The following is an 11,604-nucleotide window of genomic DNA, read 5'->3' on the forward strand; positions in this document are numbered from 1 at the left end:
TGTGTGTGTGTGTGTGTGTGTGTGTGTGCATCCATTCGTGTATGTTTGTGTAGAGTGTGTGATTTTATCCGTTCGCATTCGTTTGTGTGGATAGTATATTTTTTTTCTTCTTCCTATGTTTGGATAGCAGAATTTTGTTTTTTTTCTCTCTTCGCTCTGTGTGGATGTTATGTTTGGTTTTTTGTTTCTTCTTCCCGTGTTTGGATAGTAGATTTTGGGTTTGGTTTTTTTCCTCTTCCGTCTGTGTGGATAGTATATTTGGGTTTTGTATGCGTTCACGTACGTTTGTGTGGATAGTATATTTGTTTTTTTTTTCCTCTTCCCTCCGTGTGGATAGTATATTTTGGGTTTGTTTTTTCTTCTTCTCTCTGTGGTATGTATGTGTGCGTGTGTATGCGTTCGCGTACGTTTGTGTGAATAGTAGAGTGTGTGTTTGTATGCGTTCGCGTACGTTTGTGAGGATAGTGTATTTGAGTTTGTATGCGTTCCTGTACGTTTGTGTGAATCGTATATTTTGGGTTAGTATTAAAATAGGAAAAATGGATTTTCCCAAACTAGACAATACCAGCTTCTGAAACTACACTGAATGAATTATCAAATATAAAAAATGATTTTAAGTTTTCACCGTGTTTTTCACAATTTACCTCTGAAGTTCACGAAGTAAAAATGACTAAGTTGAGCTAGCAGTTTGTCGAAAGGTGCACAGAAGTAAGGCCAAGCTGTATACTCTATTACCCATATTACAACCATGAATTATACACCAAAATAAAGTAAATTAAAGGTTCTTTGAACAATATCTAAGATATGCAAGGTTATTTTGAATAGCCAGCATTACCAGTTAGGAAAACTGGGGAAATTATTTTTCTTCAAAATTCTAACCCTATGGAAAATATGAAACTGTAGAGCGCTACCTAACGAGTTCTCGCTTTCGTTTTAGAATTTGTCACATTGGGTACAATACTAGATCTCTTGGCCAAATTGAAACAAAAATCATAGTTTATATAGCGTAACAGAGACTGTATTTATTTTACTTTTGTTTTTTCTGTTCAAACTCCGGTGAGCCTTCCAGATCCCTCATGACTCTCTTGTTTGAGTACGATATGATTCGTTAGGTGTTGAACGTCTTTTGTTCAGCACATTTCAGACTATCTGATTGTCGAATTTTGACCGCTCCGGTGGCCTAGTATTTTGAGCGTCCGCCTCGGATGAGGGAGGTCGTAGGTTCGATCCCCAGCAGAGTAATACCAAACACTTACAAAAATGGTACTAACAGCTGCCTCGCTTGGCGCTCAGCATTAAGTGGTTAGTGTTAGGTCTGGTCGGCCTCATGTCAGGATAATGTGACTTGGCGGGACATCGTACCACATGTCTGCGGCATGATGCCCCAGTGCTAGACATCACTATAAACTGCCACACTGCAGACATCGTAGCGATATGACTGAAAAATTGTTAAAAGCTACGCTAAAAATCCAAATCACACACACACACACACACACACACACACTCACACACACACACTGTCAAATTTTGTGGTTTATGCAGACCAGCCACTTATTGCGTGGTAGATGCAGTATTGTATACCTCCCGCCATCCATAAGAATAGACACTTTAACACTTACAAATTGAGCTCCAAGTGGGATTCGAATCCACATTGGTAAGAGCGCAGCATCGTTAATCCCTCGAAAACGTAGGCGAGTATATAAATAACTCAAGGTGAAAAGTATAAGAATTTAATAAAATATAGCAGTTGCATTCAATATTTTTTTCGAAAAATTTTCAGTCGCAATTAGTTTCGAAGAATTACAATCAATGACTATTAGCAATTGTCAATTATTATTCCATCAAATGAACTTAAAGGTATTAAGTGATAGTGTTTCCTTTCAATGTTGTCTCTGTGGCTCATCTGTTAATCTTTGTCTGCCTCTTCTTTCTCTTTGGTACTTCCTGTACCCATTTCAACGTGTTCCCCTAGCACTTCAGGATCCGTTTCCTCTAACACTTTTGGTGCTCTCTATCACGTGCTCCTTCCGGCACTGAGCCTCCACACAAGATACCGACGTCGCTATAAACGCCTACCACGTGTTCTCTACGTTTCTTCCCTCGTCTCCGATTCTTGGTCGTCGAACTCTAACACCTACCCGGAAAGCTTCCTCAAGAAGCCTTTGTTCGCAAATCCAAAGCTAGAATTCCAAATAGAATTTCATTCCCGCTTTTAACGAGTGCACAACTTGTGCTACTCGGGGCACAGACTAATGGTTCTCAACTTCTCTTTGCAGTCATCTATTGTTGGCAATAGAAATGAATTTGGCCACACTGTTCACTTTTCTTTAGTCAGTGCATATGCGAAAGGTGTTATCTATGTTTGGACACAAGAATGCATGGTGATCTCCAGTCACTTTTATTTTATTCAGATTTACTTTGGAATCAATTGCTCTTTCGTTTGATTTTTCCTAGGTCTGCCTCTTATTCTTTTGCCCTGGGGTTCAACCCCAAGGATTTTCTGGTGACGTGATGGATTTTCTAAGAATATGTCTGTCTAGCCCTATTTCCTTGGTTTGATCCTTTCGTTCATTTTATCCTGATATGCTCTTCTGCGTTGTGTTATGACTCTATGGGCATAAACTAAGTAACAGTGTTACGACTCTAAGGGCATAAACTAAGCAATAGTGTTACGACTCTATGGGCATAAACTAAGTAGCAGTGTTACGAATCTATGGGCATAAACTTAAGTAGCAGTGTTACGACTCCGTGGACATAAACTAAGTAACATTGTTATGACTCTATGGGCATAAACTAAGTAACAGTGTTACGACTCTAAGGGCATAAACTAAGCCACAGTGTTACGAATATATGGGCATAAACTAAGTAACAGTGTTACGAATCTAGGGGCATAAACTAAGTAACAGTGTTACAACTCTGTGGGCATAAACTAAGTAACAGTGTTACGACTCTATGGGCATAAACTAAGCCACAGTGTTACGACTCTATGGGCATAAACTAAGTAACAGTGTTACGACTCTCTTGGTACAGCAGCACATTCAAGATTGTATTTCATTCTGAACACCACTGGAATTCATTCGAATACTCTATTCTTCTGGACTTATGTTCTTTTTAAATGTTCAGTTTGTATTCTAAGGGAGTACATGATTTGTGGAATTTTTTCTAAACATGAATGCTTTCCCTCTTTACTGTTACTAAGTTAAGACAATACAATTGTAAAAATTACTGTCTTATAACTCATCGACATCAAATAACTTTAGATTACTTGGCTATTCAGCCCAAACATCGTTCAAAACAAGTGAATAAATCAAAGGTACTTATACACCACATCAAAGGCATTTATTTCAACTCACATTGTCCACTTGAATGAGAGCTTGAAGTTCACTAATATGAAAACTGACACTTACGATCACAACAACACATAAATGGCAATTTTAAATATTCATAGCTGAAAATTGACATCCAGGACCACAATCCTGTTCAAGATTTCCATTTTCCGTACTTTATTTCGCTATAAATCAAATTTAATGATCCTGTGGGCGATAGGGAATTCGTGACTTGTGTATTCATTTCAGGACGGCACCAAGCATACTAGTTAAGTGTAACTGACATAGGTTGAACAACTGTAGTTTAATTTTAGCTTGACAAGAGTAGCTAATTTACATTTACTTACATGGATTTATTGGATATGTCTATGAAACAATACACATCATCAATATAAATTTGGACAAAATTGCAATAATTCAGTGGCATCATAGCGACAACCTACACAGTCAGGGCTATCAAATAAAAAATCATTTACAACAGTAAAATTCAGAGTAAATAAATGACTCTGTGTCAAGACATACAACTTTGTACAAATTGTGACAGAGATTATAGAAACAAACAGGAACATGTTATATAAGAACAAAGGAACAACAAGAGCACAAAAAGCAACATGAATCTAGATTTCTTTTACCTAAATCACATATTTCTGGCAATAATCCGTGTACGGTTAAATGTTTTTTGCTAAATTTAGACCTAAAAACATCCAGTAACAGTATAAAAACAAAGAAAATGTGCACGGCGATTCTATCTTGTAATCAACTTGTTTCCGTACCAAGATGTTACATTCAACGGGTAGAACTGTCTAATGATGCTTTTTATACCAAGATGCTACTTTCCACGGGTAGAACTGTCTGATGATGCCTTTAGACCAAGATGCAACATTCAACGGGTAGAACTGTCCGATGATGCCTTTAGACCAAGATGCAACATTCAACGGGTAGAACTGTCTGATGATGCCTTTAGACCAAGATGCAACATTCACGGGTAGAACTGTCTGATGATGCATTTTACACCAAGATGCTACATTCAACGGGTAGAACTGTCTAATGATGCCTTTTACACCAAGATGCTACATTCAACGGGTAGAACTGTCTAATGATGCCTTTTACACCAAGATGCTACATTCAACGGGTAGAACTGTCTAATGATGACTTTCTCAACAACATGTTAACTATAATAATGTGTGTAATTATAACGATACCTACTAAGATTTGGTCTCAGAAGGTTTTTTCTGACGACTCAACGATATTTTATGAATGTACTAGTTGATTCTAGGTTGTATAGTTAATTTGCTTTTGAAAGTCTCGAACGATGACTTCATCCAGTCCTTTTATTTAAACTTTGTATAACCTCTGATTTTAATTACTTTACTTTTCCTTATACGCTTTCTAAGCATTTACAGAGGCTGAAATAAAACCACATTAATACACTAAACTGTGACTGAGACGTGTCAATTGGACAACCCATAGGCAGTGCCGATACCCCGCTCCAGAGGCAACTGGGACTTAAATATACATGTTAAAACATGATAAATGAAAAAAATATATTGAGAAGTTGGATGACATAAAAATACAGATGGTAAAGAAAAACGAAAATATGTGTGTACCGTACGTTGTTAGGCAGACGGCTTGGTGGTGAATTCACAAAAATACATCCCAGTTGCATGAACTGTGGTATTATTTGAAAGTCAATACAAATGCTGTTAAAACTGCTAAAAGCATTTCTAATATCGTTAAACGGACAACGACGCTATTAATGTATTCTCTCCGCTGTTCTGTATGACAATATTCACGAAAATGCAGTATGCGTAACTTATAGACTTTGTTACCTTAAATCAAAATCAATGATTTTTGTGAATGAAAAATAATATGCCTTAGGGAATATGTACGAATGATTTATGTAAAGGAAGTGCTAATACATAGCACAGTATTTTTTATTTTTTTAGAAAATCAGATTTGGACGAAAACGATGAAAATAGCCTTTTACACAAGGATTCGGAATTAGAAATAATCTCTCCGTTTGTTTTGTCTGTCAGTCTCTATATATGATGTAAAAACGTATTCCTTTTATCTTATAGTCTTTATGTTCGTATGTATGTACGGTATGTATGTCAAACAATGGAAAGGCGAGGAAAGGTTCAATATTTTGACATGATGCAACTTGACACATGGTAACGCAATTCCTGTCTGTTCTGGGCAGATCACTGAAGCCAAGATTTCTTTCGGAGACAGATACACGGATGGATGGATCGATTCATGCACGACTGGCTTTATGAGAGAGAGAGAGAGAGAGAGAGAGAGAGAGAGAGAGAGAGAGATGAATGAATGGATGGATGAATGATGAGTGACACTATTTGTTGTCAGGTTAAATGGACCAATGGATGGCTTTATGGTTTTACAAATACACTACTAATCAATGTGTCAGTTCGCATATGCAGTCTCACATACCTATGGACTTACATAGTTAAATATACATACATACATACATATCAAACAAGAATTTCAGGAAAAAAGTGCAAATTTATTTTAACATTCCATCAGTCATAATTAGCTATAAGTACAAAAACATAGCTTCTTTGTGTGTAGACATCAAAGTAGGACCTTCTGAGACGAGGGATACTGCGGAATTGTGTAAATGGATGACAAATTGTGCTGCCGATATATTTAACTGTCAAACCAATATTTGATGTGGCGGTGTCCAGATCCATATCCACGGTATCTAAAATTGTCCCAATCGTCCCAACGATCGTCCCAGTCATGGTCCCAGTCATCGTCCCAACCGTAGCCGTATCTGCCATAACCTGAAATCACAAAATAATCCGCAGTTGTCGCACGTAAATTACTCATTCTTTTATTCTATCGTTCTCATGATAAAATTTAATATTGCGATTCATAGAATAATGTTTCTGTTATAATAGTTATTACCGTGATGCAATTAGTTCCGTGTTGTATCTGCTGTATTATTATATATTCCTTATTTTCTCCGTTAACTTTACATTGTCAGAATCGTTCAGTATTCTACGTTACTGACCACCTTGATACTGCACTCGCGTGCACGACACGTGTGAATAAAAATAGTTTAGTGTATTAGGAACTACTTTGTAAACAAACTATGTGTGTGTGTGTCTGTGTGATTTGGATTTTTAACGTACCTTTAACGGTTTTTCAGTCATATCGCTACGATGTATGCAGTGTGACAGTTTATAGTGATGTCTAGCACTGGAGCATCATGCCGCAGACATATGGCATGATGTCCCACCCAGTCACATTATCCTGACACAAGGACGACCAGTCCTAACACTAACCTCTTAATGCTGAGTGCCAAGCGAGGCAGCTGTTAGTACCATTTTTATAGGTCTTTGGTATGACTCGGCCGGAGTTCGAACCCACGACCTCCCGAATCGGAGGCGGACGCTCTAACCACTAGGCCACTGGAGCGGTAACAAACCATGTACACTCATGTAGTAGACTTTAGGTTTCAGTTTATTAGAATTGTTTGTGGATGAACTAAAACAGCTGCCTCGTCTATTTGAAAGTAAAGATGAAAAAGTGTACAATGTGGACGAGTTTACTGAGTCACAAATGAAACTTTCAAACAATCAAACCGTTATTTAGGAGAAATGTTCGTAATTTTTCGTTAATGGAATGGTTCAGATTATGACCACTGCTCTCTTGGGCATAAACAAATAGTGTCGAAAATGATACTGAGGGCAAGGGCTATCATATATATATATATATATATATATATATATATATATATATATATATATATATATATATATATATATATATCACATACGTATAATTTTATAAGTGAAAGTACTAAATTCGTGGGGGAAAATGAAACACGGTTGCGCGTTAATTTTGTTGATACAATGGTTCGGATTTAGGCTAGCGATGGAGCTCCATAAATGATAAACCTACAGGTCATAACATAACTAGGGAAGAATGCAAGTTACTAGGCATAAACATATCTTCTTTAGCTGGTAATAAGAATGTCAAAATATATAGTTACATTTTTGCATCTTGAATTTCCTCAAACTGTGCTTTCTTAGTTCTGCACATTCGAATTACAAGAGCTATGTCCTGGGTTTTAAAGATTGATTACACATTTCGAAATTGTACTGTAATTTCGACCACATTAAAAGTGAAATAACATCCTTCTTACCGTGCACAAAATGAAGTGAACATTATATTCCATAGCGTCATTTTGGTAATTATAATTTAAAGAGTTAATATCTTTCCCACATTATGATTCTAATAAATCAATGACAGAATAAAAACACAGATGCAGCTGAGTCAAGACGCCTTCCTCGCTGCTCAAATCAGATGTACTTCATGTAGAATTGAGACAGATAAATCCAGTCCAATAGTCAAGGAATTTAGTAGAATGCTAAAAATACCAAAATCCATTTATTACAAACCAAATGGAAAAGTTGTTGCATTGCGTATTCATTCACAATATGACTTTAAATTTCAATTTTAAGTAGACCAAAACGACAAATCCTTTTGAAAGTTATGTCAAGCGTGCGACTAAATTCAAATTTGGCTGGACGGAGTTATGTGCACATTAATGCTGTTGTATATCAGTCAATCTGCTGTTGTGTATTTATTTATTTATTTTGGAATACAGCATAAATTCAATTACTTTGTTCCTTGTAGTGTATTTATAATATAAATAATCATTAGGTAGAATAAGAAAATGAGTATACAATAAAAATGTTACTGTATTTGTATGTGAAAATATTAACTCGTCAATATATTCCGATACAAATGCAGTAACCTATAAGTCCATCAGCAGCAATTCAACGAGTTTGTATATTTACCAGGATATCTTCCACCGTAGTGTCCAAGGCCGAATCCATTCGATCCGTAGCCACCATATGAAAGGCTGTTCCAAGCATGTCCTCCCCCGCCGTACCCAACTTGTCCTAGTCCTTCATATCCACCAGACCAACCTCCATAACCGCCAAAGCCGCGGAAACTTCCGCCTGTATTGGAAATAATTATAAATTACTTTCATTCAGATATATGTTTCTCTCTGTAAGAGAGAAACAGACAGTCAGACAGATTTGTGAATTTCTGGATATGCTGCGGGTAGCTAGCCTAACTCAATTTAATGCAATAGTTGAAAATAAGCATTCCACGTAGAACAAGCAATCCTTCTTGACCATGTGTATCGGGTGGAGAATGGTATATACATTACAATCAGTCAGATATAATACAGAAGTGTTCTGTGTGAAGGAACTTCACCTCTCACTAACATATATCATATAGAGGTCACCATATGGGTATTTTTAGCAATATATGTGTTACAATCATCACTATATAATATGCGTAAAAAAGAATAAAATAAAACAATACTTATTTCTTCAAAAAGCAGATAATGAAATGGTTTATGTACGTTTGCTCATTAGTGCCAAGGAAATATTTCACCGTGTTTCCAACAGAAGGAGGTGGTTAATTTTATTTCACAGCAATAAAAAAAGATAAAAAGATATTAAAATCAGAGTTTGATGATGGTTGTTTTCTTTTGATTACTATTGACTGGAGTTTTAAAGACTTTAAATAAGAAAAATATTTGTGAGAAAAACTGGTTTAACACACACGACGTTACTAAATTATTTACATTATCTGAACTGAGCAGACTGATTCTCATGCAAGCGATATTTAAAATTTCAATGAAATCTTGTAAGAAATAAATATATATTTTTAACAAATCTATATAAAAAAGCTAAAACATATGTTTGCATAAAAATGGCTGACGAGGGGACTCGTAATTATGGATCAGTTATCCATTTTATGGACTTATTAACCAACCTTCAAAGTACTGAATGCGGTTCGGATATAATACAATTTTCTTATTTATGTAAGAGAATCGTTTTATCCATTATCGTTTCTAAAATGCACAAAGTTCGAAGTTATGTAGAGATTCATTTCATCTTCTTATATTTATAAGGACTTACAAAAGTATCGAATATCAGCTATGTGACGTATTGAGATAGTACGCAACCTCACGAATATTTTAACTATCAGTAAATCAGTGATGAAACTCTTTCAAGGAAATTGCAATCTTATATAGCTAGTTCTAATCTGAAATTGTCACTTACCTAAGTTCTAATCTGAAGTTGTCACTTACCTAAATTGGGTCTGTTGTTCAAACCGCCGAATCCCGCTAATGGTCTGTAGTAACCCCTTCTTGCTGGCCAGTGGGCCTGGGCCACTAGAAAAAGCGCCGAAAGCAAGCAAAACTTGAACATGACAGCACCCTATGCTAGTCCTGGAAGACACAAGATAGGTCAAAATTGTAAAGTCAGAAACAAAGTTTTTACATTTTTGAAAATCGACTCTTCAATTAAGTTTGTACGTGTTTGGGTGTGCGTGTGTACAGGGATCTTCCTGGCTAAGAAAACGAATGGGCTGGTATAATAGGACATTGGTCGATTCCCCCGTTTCACAAATGTTAAATTAAGAAAAACAAAAGGACATTTGAAAATTTCAGGTGCTACTAAACGTTTGATGGGTCTAGCTCATCTTAATATATCTGAAGAAAAACAGATGGTCAGCACTCAGTAATCAACAAAAGTTCAACTCGAACTTGTTTTTTTTTCTCTGAAACATATCCAACGGAATGTGTGCCAATTCCATTGACATTCACCAAACATGCAGTATTAGATGCCACATAAGAAATATGACTTCAATTGTTGGATATTCGTGTAAAGAGATTCAGAAATGATATTAAAAGCAAAGGTCTTGTATAGTTTGGAGGTCACATTCGGTGCTGATCTGCAGTCATATGGATCTAGTGATTCCCATATTTAATGTTTTTGTGACCGGATATTTGTTTGATTTGATTTCGAAGAATGGTGTGGTTTAATAATTTTCTTACAGTTGAGATACCAGCATTTGTCGACATTCCTTTCATAAGGAAGGTGGGTTTATTTTATCCAAACAGTTAAACCATGTTCATCCCGCTGGTGGACATATTCGTATCAACAAACTATTTGCATCACAACATCTTGCCAGGCATTTATCTGCCTAGAATCAATATGTTCATGTTGGAGAGCCTGATTGATGTTTTTGGTTGTCCAACATTTTCGAGTTAACTAGGCGAACGTCCAGTGGGTTTACTCATGTTCAAGTTATCGCTTGGCCTTCGGAGATTTGTATATTGAGTACAAGGGCCATATTCCGACATATAACAACTACTGTGAGTTTTTGAGATAGTAGCTCCTCTTTTTTTTCTTCTTCTTCATTTTGTCCCATTGTACTTTTTGGATACTAATTGGAAAGAAGTTATCATATTATTAGTAGTAATAGTGAAATAAAAGCGATTGCACAACGCTTGGTTCTGAATAATGTTTTAAAAAACACACATACACGCACACATACACAAAAAAATAAATAAATTTGCAAAACAATGTGTACTGCAAGACGATATATTAATCTAAATTAGTGTAAAAAAATATATTGATATTAATTTCAGAATCAGATTAAGACGGAATTATGTATGCCCGTAGGAGTGTATGGCCCTCTCTGTATACGTGTATATATGCATGCGATTTGAAAACGGACGTGTTGCCGATGCAGCATTCAAGATCAATTTAAGCAGCATTTATGAACCTTTCTTTTTTTAAGCTCACTATGTCACGTTCACAACGGTATTGACTAGCATAAATTAATCTTATTCGATTTCACGTTATGATCCATTAAATATTTAAATCGCAATAGATTTGACTTACCCATGAAGCCCAGAGAAACCAGTGAGAAAGTCCGGCGTCGATGTCACAAGTTGGAACACCTTTTATACTGATCCAAAATGGCGACCAATCATGAATATTTATCTCAGACATTATTCATCTTTTATTAGAATTACTTTCGCTGATCGATCGTTTCTTTTTTCTAATGAACACCTGCTACACCTATAGTTATTGATGTGGACCTTCGAGAACTTCCCCAATCTATTTTTATTTTACATGAATTTCGAAAAATATAAATAATTCATGCAACTATTTATTGTACTATGGAAACTATGCATCATTAGTATTCACTTTATGTTAAACTTTGGCTTTATGTAAGATGATTTTGCATATTCTCGTTCGTGCTGATGACATTAAAGTAATTATGGTTATTCCCAAAATGTGGACACCTGAATATCATTAAATATACTCTGTATTATCTATAACAAAGACTTCTGTTCGCTATTTCAAAATAATGGGATTACTGTCATATAAATGCATTCGTAAAGACACATATTTCTGTAAAAGATGGAGAGTGT

The 11,604-nt window shown here is 35.9% G+C and overlaps 1 protein-coding gene across 1 annotated transcript; it reads right to left on the reverse strand.

Moving 5' to 3' along the window:
• Positions 1-5,934: 5,934 nt before the first annotated feature.
• LOC149785208 (uncharacterized) lies at positions 5,935-11,098 on the reverse strand. The gene is made up of 4 exons (XM_089931191.1): positions 11,069-11,098; positions 9,466-9,606; positions 8,153-8,317; positions 5,935-6,127 (listed from the first exon to the last, which is right to left on the reverse strand). The coding sequence occupies exons 2-4, from the start codon at positions 9,584-9,586 to the stop codon at positions 5,991-5,993; spliced, it is 423 nt and encodes a 140-aa protein (XP_089787317.1). The 5' UTR covers positions 9,587-9,606; positions 11,069-11,098; the 3' UTR covers positions 5,935-5,990.
• Positions 11,099-11,604: the final 506 nt, after the last annotated feature.

The sequence above is a fragment of the Sinohyriopsis cumingii genome, chromosome 13, assembly GCF_028554795.1.
Source record: "Sinohyriopsis cumingii isolate HCF-2022 chromosome 13, ASM2855479v2, whole genome shotgun sequence".
Classification (NCBI taxonomy): Eukaryota; Metazoa; Mollusca; class Bivalvia; order Unionida; family Unionidae; genus Sinohyriopsis; species Sinohyriopsis cumingii.

Bases quoted from the DNA above. Each gene is read 5' to 3' on its own strand.
- LOC149785208 (XM_089931191.1), bottom strand. From the start codon at position 9,586: ATGTTCAAGTTTTGCTTGCTTTCGGCGCTTTTTCTAGTGGCCCAGGCC. The intron at 8,318-9,465 runs GTAAGTGACAAC...TTTCCAATACAG, and splicing joins GAACAACAGACCCAATTTAG to GCGGAAGTTTCCGCGGCTTT. The intron at 6,128-8,152 runs GTAAATATACAA...TTGTGATTTCAG, and splicing joins CTACGGTGGAAGATATCCTG to GTTATGGCAGATACGGCTAC.